We start from the raw sequence: 22,326 nt of genomic DNA on the forward strand, positions 1-22,326 counted from the left end.
AGTGAATAGAATGAATGACCCCTTCGATGGATACCAGTCCATCTCTTTCCCCAGCCACCCTGTCATCTCCTAATGGGCTCATCAACAAAGTGGCCGTGGTGGCAGGAATTGAGGGATACACAGGCTGAGACACATGGACTTCCACTCACCAAGGCCGACCTGGCTACGGCCAAGGCTGAACGCCCCACCTGCCAGCAGCACAGACTAGCACTGAGTCCCCAGTACGGCCCTGGGTGATCAGCTGGCTACCTGGGGCAGGTTGATTACATTGGACCACTTTCATCATGGAAGGGGCAGTATTTTGTTGTTACTGGAATTGAAAATTACTCTTGACACAGATTTGCCTACTCTGCACACAGTGTTTCTTTATATATCCATGGACTTACAGCATCTTTTATCCATCATCATGATATCCATATAGAATTGCTTCTGATCAAGGAACTCACTTCACAGAAACAGTACAGCAATGGGCTCGTGCTCGTGGAATTCACTGATCTCACTATTTTCCCACCATCCTGAAGCAGCGAGCTCCACAGAACACTGGAATGGACTTTTGAAGACTTGTTAACAGTGCCAGCTGGGTGGCAATATCTTTCAGAGCTGGGGCAAAGTTCCCTATAAGGCTTTGAATCAGGTCCAATATGGTGTTCTTCCTCCCATAGCACAACTTGACCGGTCCAGGAATCAAGGGGTGGAAATGGAAGTGGAATCACTGACTATTACCCCTAGTGACCCACTAGCAAATTTTTTGTTTCCAATTCCTGCAACCTTATGCTCTGCTGGCTTAGGAGTCTGAGTTCCAGGAGGAGGAATGCTTCCACCAGGATGGATGAGGATGAGTTGAAAATTATCCGCACTCTTGCTGTGGAATTTATTTGACAAGTAATATAACCGGAGTGCAGGTAATTTTTGACTCACCTTCGTACAATAATGATCCCATTGAGACAGTCACCTGGCCACTTTGGGCTTCTCCTGACTCTGAATCAACAGGTGAACAGTCAAAGGGAGTTACTGAGCTGTCTAGGGTGATTGATCCTGACCACCAAGGGGAAATAGGATGACTATTCCACAGCGGAGGTAAGAGAGAGAATGCCTGGAATATAGGAGATCCCTTGGGGCATCATTAGTATTTCCAAGCCCTGTGATTAAGGGTCATGGAAAACCATAACAACCCAATTGTTATTGGACTAATAATGGCCCAGATCACCCTACCAGATAAGGAACCAGGACCAGCTGAGGTACTTGCTGAAGGCAAAGGGAATACAAAATAAATAGTGGAAGAAGGTAGTGAGGATACCTACTATGACCACATGACCAGTTACAGAATGAAGACTGTGATTATCACGAGTATTTCCTCACTTGTTATGAACAGGTTTGTGTGTCTCTCTATAGATCTATCTAACAACACCTTTGTTTTCTTTCTTCTCTTATTTCCTTACCATGTAACATAAGATGTATTGACTCTGTACCACAGTCTCTAAGGATTGTTAATTTTACATCACAGCATTTCAGTTATGAGGCATCAAGGAGAAGAGGAAACATCACTCAAGGACTTTATCTCCTCTTCTGGGGAAGGGATTAGTGAGCTTTTGGTTGAACACAGGATAGTTCTATCATGTTAGGCAGATTTATGACCTTGTTATGGTCTTTGTTCAGAGTCTGAGTATGATTTAAAAAGATGCCTATGGGTGCCAAGTTGACAAAGGGCGAACTTATGCTTAATGTTGTGTGTCAACTTGACTGCATCATGGGGTGCCCAGATATTTGGTTAAACATTGTTTCTGGGTGTGTCTGTAAGGGTACTTCAGGCAGAATTAGCATCCACATTGGTAGACCGAGGAAAGCAGATTGCCCTTTGCTATGTGGGTGCAAATTCAATCTATTGAGGGCTGAATAGAACTAAAAGGTGGAGAAAGGGAGGGTTTGCTCCCAGCCTGACTGCTGAGCTAGGACACTGGTCTCCAGCTCCTGGGCTGGAACCATCAGCACTCCTGTCCTCAGGCCTTCAGACCTGGAGTAGAACTCATACCACTGGTTCCCCCAGCTCGCAGGCATTTGGCTTTATTGGGTCTCTAGCTTGCACGTGGCAGATGGTAGGGCTTGTCAACCTTCATGATTGTGTGAATCAATTCCTCATAATAAACCATATATATATATATATATATATATATATATATAATTTTCTTCCTATTCCTCTGGAGAACCCTGCCTACTATAGTTTCAGATAAATCTCTTCTGGGATTGGCTAACATAAAGCATATGTGATTCTCTCACTCCTACAACTGTGGCAGGCATCACTAATCAATCACAATGTTCTTTTCCTCCAAGCCTGGGTTTAACTTCAGAATCATTCTTAACATTGTTTTTTTTCAATTGAACAGAGTTCAGTTTGCAGTCCCTGCCTCAGCATCTGGGGAGTTACTTCTTACATCTGCCTCTCTAGGTCTTCTACACATCGATCCCCTTTATGCCCTCCGTGAGCACATCCGATACTCGGAGGTGAAGATGTTTCTGGAGCCCCATGAGACAGCCTGAGAGAGACAGAACCTGGAGGATGGTGGGTTGGTACCAGCCTCTCCTGAGTCTGAGATCCACAAAGCAGAGCCAAAGATTGGAAACAGGCATTTACTAGGAGATATGAAAACCTTCATCCAGGATCAAAGCCAAGGGTCCTTGGACACTTCAGGATCCAGGTCGAGGGCAGCTCAAGGCTATTTCTGGCAGAGCTAGGACTGGAAACTCCATCTGGATTTCCAGCCCATTGAGTCCTCTGTCAAGAGTAGATTGTTGTCCTTTGAGAAGGCATTCAAATGCTATTTCCCCAATTTCATTTTTTTTTTTTTTCCCAATTTCATTTTGAAACCGCGGGCTAAGTCATGAAGAAGGCAGGCCGTGGAGATCCACAGAAGAATCCTGGGCCCACTGAAACATAGGATGATTCTTTCCAGCTGCCAGAAGGGTTTGGGGATTCAACTGTGAATAAACCCCAAATGGTTGCGATGTTAGATTAGCAAAGGTTTATTTTTAAATACTTAATAATGTTAAATTCGCAGGGGACTCCTCCATATCCTAAAATGGTGAGGTTACCCATTCAGACAATCCTGTTTTTAACACAGTTCTCCAGTGTGCAGGAGGAGTCTGGTTCAGGCCTTCTGTTCGTTTTATCATCAGTTACAGCTGAGTCAACTTTCTCCTTGTTCTTGTTCCTTTTGGCAAATGCCTCGCTGATTTCTGCATGGGTTCTGTTTTTGGTCTCGGGCAGGACAAAATACAAATAGAGAGCACCTGCGAGGCAGACTGCAGCAAAGACCAGGAAACAGTAGGTGTCCAGACTTTTCTGTGAAAAGGCAGAGACAAAAACATCAGGAAGACAGTTGCTAAACTGGCTGTGAAACCATCTCTGGGCTGATTTTTTTAAATAGTTTCCCATTCATATATCAATATTCCTGGATAAAATATTGCAGGTGTGAGGCTGGTTCTATAGGCAAACGTGCCTTATAAATGCCTGCGTGAGATGTTCTCACATGAGGCACAAATGAATCAGCTTTGAACCCTGGTATAGATGAGGAAATGGCAGTCTTTATTTATTTTGAAAAGAAGGCATGCAAGAATTTATCATCATGAAAGCAAAATGCAATGCCTGCTGAATGTTATCCTAAGTTCATATTTACCATTAACCACATTCTTCACCCTCCCGCCCCCAATATACTATACACATGAGAAAAGTGTGATGTCAACAAAAGGAAAGTGAAATTTCCCAGTTCATAAAAAAATTACAGAGCATGGGCTAGACCGAGATAACACCATTTTTTTCTAATATGAAAAAGATGTAACTCACTGATTGCTGCTCTGATACGTACAGCTTCTTACAAATAAGAGAGACTAGAAAAAGAGGGAAATGTTGAATGCAATCACTCTACTTTGTGTATCCTGATTACGGCACCTAATGCTTGGACTGGAATGACCCTGCCCACTGCACTAGACCTTGAGCTTCTCCGTGACTCAGTCACCTCTGTAGCTCCTGTGCCTATCCAGCATCTGGCTTATAGTAGTTGATCAATAAATGTCTGTTAAATAAAAGGCTTTATAGGTTTCAGTTGTCAGGGCTGTGCCTTTTTCATTCAACAAACTTGATTCAAATATAAGGTGACACTGTCTTCAAATGATACCTCACAGCAAGCAATATCTTGATTTTTGTCAATTACATGCTATTCTTTGATTTGACGAACATTTAATTTTGGAATATGACCTAGCATTGAAGAGCTTGGTCTCTGGATCATATCCTAGATCCACGATGTACTGAATCTGAGGCACTTTGTGCCTCAGTTGCCACAGTTGTAAAATGAGGATAATAATGGTAGTTATAGGTTGTGGTAAGAATTAAGCGAGACATTCCCTACAAAGGTCATAGAGCAGTTCTGGATGGAGTAAAGAGTCCGCACCTGGGGGGGCTTGGCTGGGAGGATATGTGCCTTCCACTCATCCACAGAGATTCCATGAGTGGAACAGAGACGAGAGGGAGTGGGCTCTGTAGTCAGTTGGGTGGAATTCAAATCCTGGCACCATCACTTACATAATGTGTCAACACTTAAGGTGCGTCATTTAAGACAGAACTTCAATGCACTGATTGAAGTTGCCTCATTTCTAACACGGTGATCTATACCACATATTGTTTTAAAGATGAAATGAGATATATTCAATGTGCCCTTCAACATCTCCACTTGTATGCTGAATGGGCATCTTGACTTAACAAGTCCCAGCGGAGCCTCCAAACCTGCTCCTGCTCTGGTCTTCCTGGTCTTGGTTGATGGCCCCTCCATCCTTCCATTTGCTCAGGCCAACCAAACACTTATCTTTATCTCTCAAGCCCACATCTGATGCATCAGGAAGTCACGTCAGCTCTATCTTCATGTATTCTGAATCCGAGCACTTGTTACCACTTCTCCGGCTACCATTTTGGTGCAAGCTTTCAGCATCTCTGGGTTGGATTGCTAGCATAGCTTCCCAACAGATTTCCCTGCTTCTCCTGTGTCCCCGCTTAAGATTATTCTCCAGAGAGAAGCCACAGTGATTCTGTTAAGCAAAGAACAGAGCGTGTCCCTCCTCTGCTCCCAATGCACCACGGCATCCCAAGTCACATGAGCAAAGCCGGAATCCTTACCATGGCCTCTAAGCCCGGCACCCACGTAGCCCCCTTTCTTCTCTGACCTCCCTCTCCTGCTCTCTTTCTCTGCTCCCGCTACACTGCCTTCCTGACACTCCTCCAATATCCTGCCTCAGGATCTTTGCATGTGCTCTTCCCTTTCCCTGGAATAATCTTCTTCTACATGTCTGCACATCCTGCTTTCCCACTCCCCTTCATCTTGGCTTTCTTTCTCAGAGTCCTCGCTGACCTCTGTTTCTTAGGGCTCCCCCAGCTCTCCATTTACTCTGCTTCATTGCTCTTCAAACCATTCGCTGCTGCCCAGCAGGAATGTCACTTGTTTATTAACCCTCTCCTCCACCAGGGGGTGGGTTGCCTAAGTTCAGGAGTTGTTGTTTTTCCTGTATTTCCAGAACCTGGGAGACTACTCAACACATAGTAGGTGCTTCACAAATGTTCATTGAATGTATAGATGTGCGGAGGCTCAGAGAGTTTTCCTGCCTCCCCCAGGCCACACGTGGAGCTGCCTGGGACCTCTCTGCCACCTGCAGAGCTGACACCGGTGGAACAGCCACTGGCTTGGCTTCCCTTCTCAAGAGACCCAGTGTGCGGCACCAGGATTTTTCTCACCATTTCACAGAATTGAGCCAAGGATCCTGTGGTACTGCAGGCATCCTGGGAAAAAACACTACCCATCTCAGGACTCTCGGGGCCAAGTTAGGAGAAGGCCAGGTGAGAGGGTCCACCTCTCCGGGCACAGGCTCTGCCCCCGTGGCTCCCAGAGGAAAAGCCCAGCTGGGTCTCCTCCTCTGAGGTGACCCTGATGGCAGCCTGCTGAATCCCCCGTGTACCCACAGAACCCCCCGATCCTAGAACTGGCTCTGCAGACACCTGCTCCTGAACGAGGGGCATTGGTGGGAGAGTGCTGTGAGGCCGGCTTAAGGTATGAGAGGAAAGAAGGAATTCAGCGAGGTGGACGTCTCCTCTGCCCAGTGATGGAGCTGGGGCTTTCCCACGCATGCTCACTTCCTGCCTCGGGGAAACAGGCTGATTGGTCCCTCTTTACAGATGAGGAAATCAAGGTAGAGGGAGGTCGTGCAGCTTGCCCAGGGTCACACGTGGCTGGGCGGGAGTGGGGCTGGGGGACCAGAGGGGCCGGCCTGTTGCTGACTGTAGCTCTGTTTATTCAGCGTTGACTGATCTAATGTTGGCACCAACCCTATGGCGTACGTGCTGTTTTCCAGGTAAGAAAACTAAGAGGGATGAAGTTACAGGTTCAGTGTTTTGGGCCCGAGAGGCAAAGCTGATTCAAACCTGGTAGTCTGTCCCCAGAATTCTTGTTCCTCGCATTGTGTTCACGGCTTAGAAAGTAAGGATGGGAGAGGAGATGAGGAGAGACCTGGCTTAAGAGTCAATGGAAAAAAGAAGCCTTAGGCCACACCAAGCCCAGAGGTTCTGACAGAAAGTCAGAGCCAGTGCTGGAGAAGGGCTGGGAGGATGCTTGGATGGATGGAGCAGAATGGCTGCGAGCTGGAGTTCACCTTGGTCCTGGCAGCTGTAGGACCTTCATTGGCATCTGCCCTAAATAATTTCGTGTCAGCAATCATGAGGCAATCTGGCATTACTGCACTTAATCTGGGAAGAGAAATGCACTTATTAAGCACCTCCTGGGTGCCAGCAAAATTACAGACATTATCTCATCCGATTCCCACAGCCCATGCTGTGATACAGACATTTTTCTTTCCTTTTTACAAAAGATGAATTTGAGGATTAGAGAGATTCTGAAGCAAGTACAAGGCCACATAAAGGTAGATGAGAATCAGGACTCGCACTGAAGTGGGCCCGGCTGGGAGCTCACACTCACTCCTTGGTGGGGTGTGTGTGTGTGTGGGGGCGGGGGCAGATAAAATGTTACTGGGATCCTTCAGTTTTCCCCAACAGCAGTTGTGAAGCAGATCTTCCTAACCTCTCACAGGTGAGAAAGGGAAGGTCAGAAAGGGTGAGTGATGTGCCTGCAGTTACCCAGCTGGTAAGGGCCGTGTCCGGATTTGAACCCAGGTTGGCCTGATCTGGAGGCCACTGTCTCGCTTGCATATCTGCCTCTCTTGGGCAAATTCATTCACTGCAGTTGGTCTGGCAAAGGGCCTGGCACAGAGGACGTACGTGGCACTTTTCCCTGTTTCCTCTCTTACTTCAAAACAGCTCAGAAATTCACGTTCTGCTCAGCTGCTCCTGCAAAGTTACTCAACCCCTCTAAGTATGGTTGGTGTGGGAGGATTCGTCCAGTGTCCCCCGAGCAGGATTATAGGCAGCACGTCTGTAGCGGGAAGGACCTTGTCTAAGAAGCAATAGACCTCGATTCCAGAGCTGACTCCACCAAACCCTCAACTCATCACAGCACCCTGGGAAGCACCTACAAGTGGTGTGGGCCTTATTTTCCCCACTGGTAAAATGGACACAATTGTATTGGAGGTTTGCTGTAAAACACTTTTCACATTCATATAAATACTTTTTGCATTCATAAACCTTAGTTCATACATTAAAAAAAATCCAGCAACTTTAAAATTAAGAGCATCTGTTCATCAAAAGGTACCACGCATAGATCGTTCTTTGGGACACTAGTCCACCAACTTCTTGATCTGCTGGCTTTTCAGAGAGAGTCACAATTTCTTGCCCCAACAAAACAAACAAACAAAAAGGTACCCTACAAAGAGTACAAGAGCCACAAATGGAAGTATTGTGACACATGGCAAACAAAGAATTTGTAGCGCAAATTAAAAAAAAACAACTCTTATGGATCAGTAAGAAAAAGATGGCCTAGGAGAGAAAACTGCAGAACGTATGAATGAGTGTTTCACAAAAGAGGAAATACAAATGGCAAATAAGCTTGTGAAAAGGTGCTCACTCTCCTTAGTAATTCAGGACAATAGGAATTAGAACCACAATTTTATACCGTTTCACACTATTGGACTGGCAAAAATGTGGAAAGTCTGACAATAATAAAAAGAAGTGCTGATGAGCGACTCGCATTTTCATACCTGTGGAGACACAGCTGAGGCTGTAAATAGCCACACCTACTTTGGAGCATCACTGGGTATGACCAGGCCAGGGACCCAGCAATGACACCCAGGGTGGATCTGTTCTGGAGAGGTGCTGCTTGAATTTAAATTAATTAGAAGTTCAGTGCTTTGTATTAGCCACGCGCAAGTGTTCAACAGTCATGTGGCTGGTGGCTTCCGCATCGGGTAGCAGACAGCCAATGTTCCCGTCCGCATGCAAACTCATGCACGTTGTACCCGGATGTTCATTGTAGAACCATTTAGTTTTTCTAATTTATTTTATTGAAGTATAGTCGATTTACAATGCTGTGTAGTAGCACTATTTCTAGAGCAAGTAAACGGGGGACGATGCCAATCTTATAACAGCGGAGGAATGAATAAACTGGGATACGTTCATAAGAAGATTCAATAGAGCAATAAAAACCAACGGCCCGTAGCTGGGCATATGACACAGATGTATGACACTGTGTTGTCGGGAGCCGTCTGGACAAGCCAATGCTGTGACAAGGTCACCAGGCTCCAAGGAGGACCGCAAGGCGAGAACTCCTTGGGAGGGCATTTCGGAGCAAGAGGATCGCAAGGCGACCGCTCTGCAAGGACAGGCCCCAGACCATCTCCACCCATTGTACATTCTGCTCTTTGTTTCTTTGTGATACTGTGCTTACCACCCACTTCCCCTCCCTGTTTCTACGACCCCAGGAAAGAACCAGGGTTTGATGCGTTCTTTCTCCGTGTCTGCCTCACCAAGTCCTCTGCCACCACTCCTTGGTGGAAAAGGCGGGCACCTCAGGCTACTAAATACTGGAGAAAAGGGAGGGGTGGCTCTTTTTGTAATGCTTATGATTGCAGCAAGGCATAAGTATAGACATAGACATTAGGCATAGGTATGGGTGCTAAGGGCTATAGTTTGCTTAGATATAAGGTTAAGAAGTTATTTACATATGCTTACCTCAGAGTCACAAGGTTTGTAAGCCAAACCTGACCAAAGAAAGAAACTGGTAGATGCTGAGGGAAGATGTGCTCTGTCATAAAAAATTTTTCCTGAGATATGCTTACTATATAAACACACAAAGCTCTTACAATAAAGAGAGATCCTGCACAGCAGACGCTGGCCTCCCCGTCTCTTACTTGCGCCGACGCCACTCATCCCTTGGGTACTCCTGGACCCACCAGAGCTGGACTTTGGCACAGTGTATGTTGAGTAAAAGAACAAGGGGCAGAAAATGCCTTTGGGATGATTCTCTTTGTATAAATATAAAAACCAGGAAAAGCAAAACACTAGATGGTTAAGGGACACATTCATACAGGGGTCAAACCCTAAAGAAAATCAAGAGAATAATTAGCACAAAATCCCTGCTAGGGATTAGAGAGAAGCACCCAGGACATTTCAATAGCTTAAGCTGGCTAACTACATTGATTTTTCCCTACTACTTAAAAAAAAAAATTGTATATATATATATATATATATATATATATATATATATATATTCATTTGGCTGGGCCAGGTCTTCGTTGTGGCATATGGGATCTTGTTCTCTCACCAGCGATCGAACCCAGGCCCCCTGCATTGGGAGCTCGGAGTCTTAACTACTGGACCACCAGGAAAGTCCCTTCCCTACTACTCTTATATATAATGCAATCTATAATTACAAGAATAAAATGCTTCTCTTTGTATATATGAATGAAAAATATTGCCTGCCATATCAGTAAACAAAGGATGTTGTGGCCATCAAGCCATTACATGACAAGTTCATCACATGAACTCAGGGTAGATGCGTAATGCCCACCATAAAATCAGCAGTCACTGAAGCACAACCCCCCTCCCCCCCCCACCAAGGTGCACCCTGAGGATGAGAAAAACAGGATACTGGCCTCAGGTAGCTGAGATGCATATCAAAGGAATGATTTCAGTGAGCCCAGAATCTTGCATCTTCCCATACAGAGAAAAGAGTTAAATCCCGTAACTTGAGATGTCTGGTTTTCTTTAATTAATAGCAATCTTTTGATGTTGTGACTACCTGGTCTTTGTTGCAAAAACCCCTATATATCCTGGCTCCCCCACCTTGCCTCTTTGGAGCATCTCTCAGAGCTCTCTGAGATGCTCTGTCCCGGGCCTAAGTCCTCAGGTTTGTCTACCGAATAAAAACATAACTCTCAACTTTTAGGTTGTGCATTTTTTTCAGTTGACATATATATAATGCATCTCATACTCTTTTGCATATGATGTGTTTCATAACATAATTTAAAATATATATATAAATATACATTTAATAGTGTAAATGCAAGAACCTAAACCCAAACAGTAATTCACTCATGATGAACAAGTATCAAAGGGAATTTTACCAAAAGAAAGCTCTAAAGCTGGAGTCAGATGTAAGCACTTTAGTTAAAAAAAATTTCCCAGGATGCAGCTCACGTTCCCAGGTGGTTCAGCTGAGGACTAGTCTGGAAGTGGAGGCAGGACCCTGAGGTCCTGAGGATCTCCTGAGAGCCTCAGAGGGAAGAGAAGTAGTAGAAGCAGTAGAGCCTCATCAGGTGTAGGTGTCTGGCCTCTCACCTGGGTAAACTTCCTTCTCCAACTTACAAAAATGCTATACGCTATAGTTACATCCTTTCTCTAAATACACCTTTTGTGTTATTACAAATGATTATGAAAATGTTTCATATTCTTTAATATGGAGAAACAAATTTTCTTTGGAGGATGCACTAGACCACCAAGTACGCTAAAAGTATAAGGCAATTGTGGCAAAATGCTACTTTTAGGAAAAGATCCTTGAAAGTGAAGAGAAATCTCAGCTTTCTTCTCCAGTTTATCAGAATGATGTGAAAACACAGCAGCTCTTTAAAGCTGCCAGCTTCCCTGAACCAGGAAAATAGGTGCAAAGGGAATGAATGTGCTGGGAGTAAAGTTGTGAGCTCTGACAAATTAGTCCTAGATGCCTTTGTATTTCAGCCTTGTTGAGCATGGGTGGGGGGGAGGGGCATGAGCACTGCCTAGAAATCTAGTCACAAAAAGGCACGCTCTCTGGAGGTAACAAAAGGATAACATGGTGTGATTCTGGGGTGAGTTTAGAAGTAGCCATCAATCAGATGATCAAAAGCAAAAAACGTTCTGAGTTATGAATAATTCCTGCAGTAGTGGCTCTATCCCCCAGGAGAAGTGAGCAGAAGCACTCCTTCTGACTTTACTCAGAAGCCTTCCCTTCATCTTCCACACTAGGTCCAAGCATGTCCACAAACCTCTACAGAGGATGTCCCACTGTTTGCAAGTCGGCAGCATCCCAACTGCCGTCTCCCCGAGGACAGAGGGCACAGGTCACCCCTCTCTGGTTCCCAAGAACTCATCAGTGTCTAAGTGAGTTAATCACAGCATGTTTAGAACAGTGCCAGGCATCCAGTGTGATGTGAATGTCGGCTCTCCTCCCTCTCTGAGGGGCTCTGCACAACATAGAGGAGGATGTTTGAGGCTGGACCACACTGGCTAGGACTCTGAAAGTCATTCGTGACACCTCCTGTCCCCTCAGCAGATCCTCCCAAAAGTCCTGGTGTGTTTCCTTCCTTCAATAGCTCCCTAGTCTAGCCTCCCCTTGGCATCTGCAGTCTGGAAGTCTACCCCAGGGGTTGGCAAACTTTTCCTGTAAAGGGCCATCCAGTCTCTGCCAGGATCTCTCAACTCTGCTTTCGTGGGAAGGCTACTGGAGATGATGAAACACACATAATGTGCTTGGCTGCTTTCCAATAAAACTTTATTTATAAAAAACCCCTGAGCTTCCTCCACATCACTTCCTGGTCCCTTCTGCCTCCCTTCATGATTCCTGCTGCCTCTGGGCCTCTGCGCTTGTTGTTCCCTCTTCCTCCAACTTTTCACCTCCTCACCTGGTGTCTAAGCCCAGCTTGGATTGTAAGTTCCAGGATAGTGGAATCCATGTCTCCTGCTCTCCATCGTACCCCCAAGCCTGAGACAGTGCCCAGCTCACCGTAAGCACTTTCTTAATATAAATATGTTCAATGAGAGGATAAATGAATGAAATGGGAGGACTTTTATGGAGATGCATGAAGGTACAAAAGGCAGTCCAAGTTAGATTTTTATGATGAGACAAAAATAGAATTCTTCTGCTTAGTTTCCACCCCCACCCGTGGAGCTGGAACATTGGCTCATTGGTGATTCACACCAAGCTCTTGGATGAGTCACGGCCCGGACCGCCATGTAAGAACTGATGGGAAGCCAGGTGCCTTCCATTTGTAAGTCCAGTTCTGCAAAGAGGTTTAAAAGGCCAGGCTGGTCTACTTTTTGAGCGGAGTGGACCTGAAACATTAGGATCCTTCTGGGGGAAGCTAGATGGGGGCAGGGATCTTAGTGATGACTTACATCTCCGGTGTGTATTGTGGCTTCCAAGTCATAGTCACATGTACAGGTAAGGTCTTGTTGGTGCTGCCCAGAAACCTCTGAGTAGACACAGCCCTGTGGCTGCCTGAAGGGTGGCGTTTCAGCTCACTGGAAGCTACATCAACAACCCTGCTGACATCTCCCACTCACAGCCTTCCCATCCCTGGCAAGCCTGCTCCTCCACCACCTGCTCTCAGAACTGGCACCGCTGACCTCCCACCTGCCCAAGACAGACACTCAAAATCACTTTTGACTGTTTTCTCTCTCTCTGCCTGTGTTTGTTACTAAGTCCTGATGACGTTACACTGAAACATCTTTTTTCTTTCTTAAAAAACATACAACTTTTTATCAAGAAAGAATTTGCATATAGTAACTTGCCCAGATCTTAAGTGTATATATGTCAATGCATTTGGAGAAAAGTATACCCCTGTGTAACCAACACCTCTATTAAGGTGTAGAACATTTCCACCACTCCAGAAAGTTCCTTGTGCCATTTTCTAGTCCATCCCCCTCACCCTGCCCCCACACAGAGTTAACCACTATTCTGGTTTCTGTCACCTTAGCATCCATTTTTCCTGCCCCTGCCCTGAATCTAGTTCCCAGCAGACAGCTAAAGAAGTCTTGTAAAAGCACAAAATGGATCATGTCTTAAAAGTTTGCAGTGGCTTCCCAGAGTCCTTCAGATAAATCCCAAATCCCTATTATGCCTTCAGCGCCTTGAGGGATCTGGCAGGCATCCTTGGATGCCTGCTCTGTGCCTGCTCAGGGCTTCTGCCAGCATCTTCCGTCTCCCTGCCAGGTATCGCCTCCCTTCCCCACTCCACACATGCACTTCCTCAATCTCAGCTTGAGAGGTCCCTGAACTGGTCAGTCTAGTTAAGCCCCCTATTTTACTTCCTCCTACGAAACTACACCCGTCCCATGAGAGTCACGTCTATTCTTCCTGAATATTAGGGCAGGTTGTGCCCTGCTGTTCACTGCCCTGCCTCCAGGGTGCAGCACGATGCTGGCACCCACAGGGACTGAGCCAGTGAAAGATGCTCTCCTCCTTGGAGGATCTCTGGCCCTTCCAGAGAGGCCAGGGACAGTTTTGCTTGCTTTTAGAGCCCACCATCCCAGTTCTGCATCAGCTTTCCCCCTCACTTTGCATAGGCCTTTGGGATATGACCTAATATTTTTCAAGTTGAAAAGAATCATTTTCTCCCTTCCAGATTTTGTTGAACTCAAAAGGAGTTTTATAACTCCAGTGGAATCAAGAAGGCATACATTTGCATGCAATTTTCTCCCAGGCAGAAACTACTGATGCTAATGGCAGAAGCCAAGTCATCTGGAGGCTTTTACAACCAATGACCCAAGGGACCCATTGATGCTGACCACAGCAAAGCCTCAGAGAAGGCAGTGGTTCCTGAGGGCAGAGAAACAGAGAGAGATACTAATCTCCCCAGAGGTCAAGGCAGCCCATCTAGAACATTTTTCAGGAAGGAGGCAGGGTGTGGGTGCGTGGGAGAGAAGGAGGAAGGAGGGGGAGAAGGCAAGCTTTGAGAGGCCACTTGTCCCAATGGCTCAGTTAGTAAGGGGTGGTGCAAGTTTCTGGTGTTTACCGGCATTGCTTTTTCTATCTGTCTCCTCTTTCCAGGTGACCCTAAGATTGCATGGCAGGAAACAGCCTTCCCAGTACTAATAGTGACTATGACAGCAATTGCTTGCTCCTGAGCAATTGCTGTGGGTAGACACTGCACTGAAGCCTTGACTTTGTCTCTCATTCTTTGGAGAGCCCTGCTGCAAAAGTGGGGCAATTCTCTTGTTTTATAGAAATGAAAATTATGGCTAAGAGGGCAACCAAAGTTGGACAAAGTTTGACCAGCCTGCCCTTCACCTAATTGTTGAGCTGCAAAGCCAGGGTTCAAGGTCAGGCTGTCTGACCCCAAAGTCTGTGCAGTTTCTTCTTGTCTCTCATTGGTACCTGGAAAGTGGCCAAGATGGCAGAGTAGAAAGACCCTGAGCTCACCTTCTCTCACAAGCACACCAAAGTCACGGCTATCTGCAGGGCAACCATCGATGAAAAAGACTGGAACCTACCAGAAAAGATCTACAGCAAAGACATCAAGAAGGAACCACAATGAGATGGGTAGGAGGGGCGGACTCACAACATAATCATTTGTACCTAACATAGTGCCTGGCAAATAAGGGTAATCAGAACCACCACCAACCGCAGCAGCTACCAATTACCAAGCTACTCTGTCCTGGAGACTGCGCCAGTGTTACAGGCACTGCCCCAGGCTGGGAGCCCCAGACACAGAGCCTGAGACTGGTGCATGAGAGCTTATTTGGGAAGCGGGGGAGTGATTCTGAGATAGGGTGAGGGTGACCAACTTCCTGGGTTGCCCAAGACCAAGGGGTTTCTGGGTTGTGGGACTTATAGGGACAGTTCTGGGCAAACTAAGATGAGTTGGTTACCCTATATAGGGAAGGTGTGGTGGGTTGAACTGAATCCCTCCAAAAAGATATACTGAAGTCCCAACTCCTGGTACCTGTGAAGCTGGCATTGTTTGGAAATAGTCTTTGCAGATTTGGTCAAGTTAAGATGAGGTCATTAAATCCAATCACTGGTCTCCTTATAAAAGGACATGGAGACACACACAGGAGGAAGGCTACAGGATGATGGAAGCAGAAATTGGAGTGATACAGCCACAAGCCGAGGAATGCTGAAAACCACCAAAGGCTAGGAGACAGGCATGAAACAGATCATTCCCTCATGGCCTTTAGAGGGAACCAACCTTGCTAACATCTTGACTTTGTACTTCTAGCCTCCAGAACTGTGAGAGAATACATTTCTAATGTTCTAAGTTTTGCGGCTTTTGTTACAGCAGCCCTAGGAAATTAACACAGAAGGGGGTGTGTCCGACAGGAGCTCAGTGCTTCTGGGGACCTCTGGGAGACGAGGACCACACATCAAATTTGCCCTAACACATATGAGGATGGGCGAACTAGGGTATTTATCCTCCAACAGATGAGAAAACTGAGAAAGCTGAGGCTTGAAGAGGTTAAGAAGGTACCCCAGGGCCCCTCTGCTAATGAGTGAGATACAATACTGGTTTGATTCATGCCACTGTCCAGAGCCATGCTGGCCCAGATAATTTTTTTTCTGAAGAAGTTCATGCTCCTTGCAAGCCTCTGTTTGGGTATTGGGAGACATTTGCCACTGACACATTTTGGGATAAGTGAAAGGACCCAAATGTGTGAGCAGCAGTGCTTGCTGGCTGTTATGGACAGAATTATGTCCCCTCCTGATTCGTATGTTGAAATCCTAAACCCCAATACATTAGATGGACTGTATCTGGAGATAGGGTCTTTAAGAGGTGATAAAGGAAGGGACTTCCCTGGTGGCACAGTGGTTGAGAATCCGCCTGCCAATGCAGGGCACACAGGTTCGATCCCTGGTCTGGGAAGATCCCACATGCCTCAGAGCAACTAAGCCTGTGCACCACAACTACTGAGCCCACACACCACAACTACTGAAGCCTGAGTGCTCTAGGGCCTGTGTGCCACAACTACTGAGCCTGCATACTGCTACTACTGAAGCCCACGCTCCTAGAGCCCATGCTCTGCAACAAGAGAAGCCACCACACTGAGGAGCCTGTGCACTGCAACTAAGAGTAGTCCCCACTCATCACACCTACAGAAAGGCTGTGTGCAGCAACAAAGACCCAATGCAGTCAATAAAACAAAAGAGGTGATAAGGGAAAATGAGGTCATATTGGAGGGCCCTAATCCAAGATGATTTGTTTTCTTATAAGAAGAGATTAGGACAAGACATATACAGAAGGAAGACCACGTGAGGACCCAAGGAGAAGACCACCATCTACAAGCCAGAGAGATGCCTCAGAAGAAACCAAACTTGCCAAGACCTTTGTCTCAGACGTTTAGCCTCCAGAATTGTGATAAAACAAACTTCTGTTGTTTAAGCACCCCCATCTGTGAAACTTTGTTACAGTAGTCCCAGGAAATGAGTACAGTGACTCCTGATTATGGCTGAGGTGGCTTCCAGAAGGGCTGTGGAGTGGAAATGCTTCATTTATGGCGTCTACAGCAAGCAGAAGTTGATCCCATGGGAGGGTCAGGGTGGAGTGAGGGGTGTGACTCAGAATTCTCCAATGCCTTCATCCTTGCCAGTGGCAGCCCCAGGAGCCTAGCAAGCTCCCATCCAGAAAGGAAATGTAAGCATCATTGCCTTCTTCCCTGGTTTGGGTCAGGAGGCTGACACTTCTCCAAATCTAAATGTGGCCACCTGACCGGTGTCTCCATCAGCATGTCCAGCAGGGCCATTCAGCTCGAGTCAACAGTCATACCTGCAAGGTTTCCTGAACAATCCTTGGAAACCCAGAGACCCTAGGGATGCCCCAGCTGGCAGGAACTCTGCTTGCAGAGGGAATTTGCCTTAAAATACCCACAGACATAAGGAAATGCTCATGATATCATACCAGGTGAAAAGAGCAAAAGCCAAAACAAACAAAAACTGGTTCCAAGTTTTATAAATATGAAAAATTATGTCTATTTGGAGGAAAGAAAGGAAGAAGTATCATTAACCCATAACATGGATATTTTCACTCCTTTTTCTTTACATTTTCATAGTTTCTATAGTGAACTTGAGCCATTTATAATTAGAATCACCTTATAACTTTACAGGAAAAAAGGAAAAAGAAGAGGGGGAAGAAGAGGACACAGGGATGAGTTAATCATATTCCTTGTTTCTTGACATGCTATCAGTACTGGACTGTGCAACATTCCTCTCTTATTTGCATTTATTTGTTTTTCCTCTTTTTATCCTCAGTCTCTGCTCTCATTCCTTTTGTCCTTCAATGGTCTCCCCTCTACCCTAGACAAACTCATGTTTAAGTGTTTGATAAATGTTCTTGAAATCACCGTATCCTCTATCTATCATTCATCTGTCTATCATCTATCTATATCTACCTATTATCTATCTATCTATCTATCTATCTATCTATCTATCTATCTATCTATCTATCTCTATCTATCTATCTATCTATCTATCTATCTATCTATCTATCTATCATCTATCTATCTATCTATCATCTATCTATCATCTATCTATATCTACCTATCATCTATCTATCTATATCATCTACTATCTATCTATCACCTATCTATCATCTCTCTTTCTGTCTACCAATCACCTGTCTTTTTCTTTGTGAATATCTGTACTGTTGTTTTATATGTGTATTTCAAATTTACATAAGTGGTATCAGGCTAGACTCCACGCTGTGCTTCACTTCTCTCAGCACAGGGTTTAGATTAATACACGTTGATGATGAAGCTCAAGTTCATTGCTTTTCACTGCAGCATAACTGTTTTGTAGTGTGTATCTGTTATACTTTATGCTTTCCCCAAGGGATGGCTACTCAGGTTACCGTTAGCCTTTTGATGCTACAAACAGTGCTGTAGTTAATATCCCTGTACTGTCTATCTTATGGACCTTTGCAAAAATCTCTGGGTGGGATTTTGGGTCATAGGGTACATGGATGTTTAATTTGATTAATTGGCACTAGACTGTTCCACCAGTGTGCAAGTTCTCCCATTTCCCTAGGTCTTTGTCAACACTTAATAGTCTCCAAATTTCTAATTTTCACAACTGGGCAAATACACAGAGGTATGTTATTAGTATAGTTTGCCTTTATTTGATTTAAACACATTTAAATCTCTTCCCCTGTGTTACCATTTAGGCTTCTTGTCTGGGAACTGCCCTTTCTTATTCTCGATCCCCTTTCCTAGAGAGACATGCTTTTTATTGTCGACTTGCAGGAGGTCTTTACTACTCTAGGAGTTAATCCCTGATCAGCTTTAGAGGTTACACATGGCTTCTCTCACCCCGTTGTCTGCAGCACCCTTGACCTTGCTGTTCCTCGTTGGGTAGAAACCGTCATTTTGATGTAATTGGATCCGTCCCAACTCTTCCCATTGTTTGTACTTTTAGGGGTCTTGTCCTTCCCTAGCCTGGGTCATAGAGATACCTTCAATTTATTTTCTGTTTGATTTTTAGTTTTGCTTTTTGTTCTTGAATCCATCTGGAATCATTTTTCACATTTTATCGATTTAGTCCCTGCTCATTCTTTATAAGTTTGGAAGCTTTTGCTTACACAAAGAGTTCGACGGATAAAACTATTAAAAAAGTTGCTGACCTATAAAAATGCCCTCTCTATAAATAGGAAGGAAGAAGGGACTGAATATTTTTGAAAGGCTCTGTGCTGTTGAACTTCTGAACTGTGAAGCCAGAGTCATGTCCATGAAAATCCTTCCTGGGAATAAGCCGGCAATCAATTAGCGCAGCACTGAAGGGGGCAACTGGGAAAGAGAAAGAACGAGCTGGGCTGAAGGTCAAACTTAATGAGGAAAGAAGGCCTGGCCATCAAGTGGGCTTCTCACAGAGCCCTTGTTTTACAGATAAAATCCTCTTTTTCCTCCTGATGATGCCAACGGCAGTGTTTAAATCGTAGAAACCTTCTGTGGACCAGTCAGAGGTAACTATGCCATGAGTCCAACTTTGAAGGCAGCGCTGCTGATTGGCTGACACTGGTCTGTGACTGCAGGTGATGAAGACCAAGGGTATGTGAGCTGCCCCGATGGCAAGGTGACTGTCATCCACTTGGCTGTCTTCCCTGCCGGGGTGATGCGTCTAGGCTGGGTACTGCCTCATGCAAGATCCTCCTCCCCAAACTGGATTCACTCTGCTCCTGACTGCTCGCTCCCCTTGGCCATCATCCTAATCCAAGTCTGAGCACCATTTCTCCTGCAGGTGACAGACAATCCCAGCCACCAGGTCTTCCCACCCGCAATCCAGCCTCCAAGCAGCCAGAAGTGTCTTCTCAAAACACAAACCCAATCACTCCTTCCACTGCTTAGTATCCATCATTGTTTCTAAATATCTGCATTGGGGGTTGTCAACCACAGCTACACAGTAGAGTCATCTGGAACACTTTAAAAAGGTACTGATAGTTTCACCCCCTCCACCACTGGCTCTGAATCCTGGTGATGGTGATGGTGTCAGAAGCTTAATTATTTACCTTAAACTGCCCCCTCCACCCCCCACCCCTGTGGATCTCATGTGCTTCCAGGGCTGAGAAACTCTGGTCTACAGGATCAAGGGCAAGTTCTCTAGCAAAGCATTCAAGGTCTAGTAGAGTCTACCCACCATTCACTGAAGAAATATCAAATGCCTCATACAAAGGCCTGGTGTGCAATGACTATTTGCAGTTAGTATATGAATGTGCAGTCTGTCTCCTGCTGTTTGGCAGAATACAGGCCCTTTCGTAATCTACCAGGAGCCCTACCACCCCAGAACTGGCACCACAGGACTCCTTCTGCGGGTCTTGGGACCACCCTGTGCTCACCCCAGGGGAGACGCAGTAGTCAGGGACCCAGCCTCACATCTGCCTGGCTTCTGGACAGTCTCTGACCATGTGTCTCAGCTCAGCTTCTAAAACCCACCTGTACTTCCTGTAGTCAGCTATGCACTGGCCCTCAAATATCTAGGTCCTGATAGCCTGTGAATGTTGCCTTATATGGCAAAAAGAGACTTTGCAGATGTGATTCAGGTAAGGTCTGGAGATGTGAATATTATCCTGGGTGGGCATAACTGCAATCACAGTTGCCCTTATAAAAGGGAGGCTGAGGGGGATTTGACACAGAAGGTGGGGCCACATGACCAATGAAGCAAGCTGCTGGCTTTGAGCACAGGGAGGGGCCAGGAACCAAGGGATGCAAGGAAAGCAGCCTAGAAGCTGAGAAAGGTGAGAAAATGGATTCTCCTCTGGAGCCTTTGTTGGGGGTGTGGTCTTGCCAACACCCTGACTTTAGCTCAGGGAGACTGATTTTGGACTTCTGGCCTCCACAACTGTAAGAGAAGAGGTTTCTACTGTTTTAAGCCACCCAATTGGTGCTAATTTGTGACAGGAGCCGCAGAAAATGCAAACACTCCCCATTCCTCAACTCTGTGGTTCCTCCTTGCTGTCCCAAGCCCCTGCAGACCCCCCGAGAAACCCCCTCCTGAAACTCATCTGCCAGCCTGCCCCTTCATCATCTCTGCCCATGGCCTGTCCTCTGCTGTGACCTATCATGTATAATAAAGCTTTTCAAGCATCGCTCGGCTGACCCTCACGTAGCCCTGTGAGGGGGCTCTGTTATCATCCTCCACAGACAGATGAGGGGCAGAGGTCTGGAGAAATCCAAGATCACACAGCTTATCAGCAGAGAGCAGGCTAACCCAGGCCCTCTGATGATAAATCCTGAGCCCTCAACCTCTGTTTCCATGCTTATCAAAGTGCTACAAATAGAGCTCCCCACACCGTGGCTATCTTGCCAGACAGCAGGGTAAAGGATCCACAGGGTGACTGGCTTGGCTCAGCACATAGGAGCATCAGGCCCTTTGCTGGTCTCTTCCCAGCAGGGAGCCTGGGAACACGTGGTGACGAGCACAGGACCACTGTGCGTCTGAATGCCAGGGAGAGTCGGCCTCCAGGAGCGTGACGCAGGATTCCTTGGGTCGGTAAGGGGGGTAGACATGTCTGCCCCCATCACCTGCTTCTATCCTAAATTGTCTCCCCCAAATAATGTGCTTGAGGAATTTGATATGACCAAATCCACCATCACTTAGAGCCCTTGATGGTGTCATTTTCAAGGCTAGATTAACATCTTTCGCCTTCTGCATGGGAGACTTTGGTCAAGATGTGTGACTCCTGGGGGACACTGTAGAGTGCACTGGTCAGGAATGCACCCCCTGGAGATGCACAAGTTTCAACCCCACCTCTGCCCCTTGTTAGATTAGCTGCACAACCCTGGGTAAGTGACAACTTTTCTGTGCATCCGTCTCTCCATCTGTGAAATGGGGCCATAATGGCACCAGACCCACAGGGCTGTTGTGGGATTAAATGACTTACGATGTGTATAGAGCACAGTAATTCTCAATCAATATCAGTTCTGATTGTCAATCTGGGTGGTTTCCCATTGTATTAGTGTCCTGTGGTGGCTGTAACAAATTATCACAGATTCGGTAGCTTGAAACGGCAGCAATGCATTCTCTCAGAGTCCTGGAGGCCGTACGTCTGCAATCAGTGTCACTGGTGTTGGTGGGGCCATGTTTCCTCCGGAGGCTCTAGAGGAGAATCTATGGCTTGTCTGTCTCAGTTTCAGTGGCTGCTGGCATTCCTAGCTTGTGGCTGCATCACTCCAGTCTGCTCCCATGGTCACATCTCACGTGCTCCTCTGTCCGTGTCACATCCCCCTCTGCCTGCCTCTCATAACCACACTTACAATGGCATCTGGGGCCACTCTTGTAGTCCAGGATAATCGCCCCATCTCAAGATCCTCTTCTACAAAGACAACTTTTCCATATAAGGGACCACTTAGAGATTCCAGCGATTAGGACCTGATATATTTGGGGTCCATCATTCAACCTGCAACACCTGAATTCACACATTCATGAATCTCTTCTGATTCGCACCTGTGCTGGGCTGGGGACTGGGCTGGGGACACCAGAGGACTTCAGCTGGTGTCATGAACCTGAGCATTGATAGCTGGACAACCTTGGACAAATCATAGACGTACCTAGCCTAACGTGTCTCAGCTGTACGATGCCCCACGGGTGACAGCACCTTGTAAGCTACACACATGGGGTGGAGGAGACAATTTCGTGCACCGGCATCCCCCTCTCACTCTGTTTCTAG

The 22,326-nt window shown here is 46.2% G+C and overlaps 1 protein-coding gene across 1 annotated transcript in view; it reads right to left on the bottom strand.

Moving 5' to 3' along the window:
• Window positions 1-2,258: 2,258 nt before the first annotated feature.
• Window positions 2,259-22,326, bottom strand: part of SLC2A9 (solute carrier family 2 member 9) — a 265,853-nt gene continuing 245,785 nt past the window's right edge. The window contains exon 13 of the mRNA XM_057706684.1: window positions 2,259-3,337. Within this exon, the coding sequence (XP_057562667.1) occupies window positions 3,092-3,337 (246 nt within the window). The 3' untranslated portion in view covers window positions 2,259-3,091. The remainder of the gene's footprint in view (window positions 3,338-22,326) is intronic.

This window comes from Hippopotamus amphibius, chromosome 13, assembly GCF_030028045.1.
Source record: "Hippopotamus amphibius kiboko isolate mHipAmp2 chromosome 13, mHipAmp2.hap2, whole genome shotgun sequence".
NCBI classification, from domain to species: domain Eukaryota; kingdom Metazoa; phylum Chordata; class Mammalia; order Artiodactyla; family Hippopotamidae; genus Hippopotamus; species Hippopotamus amphibius.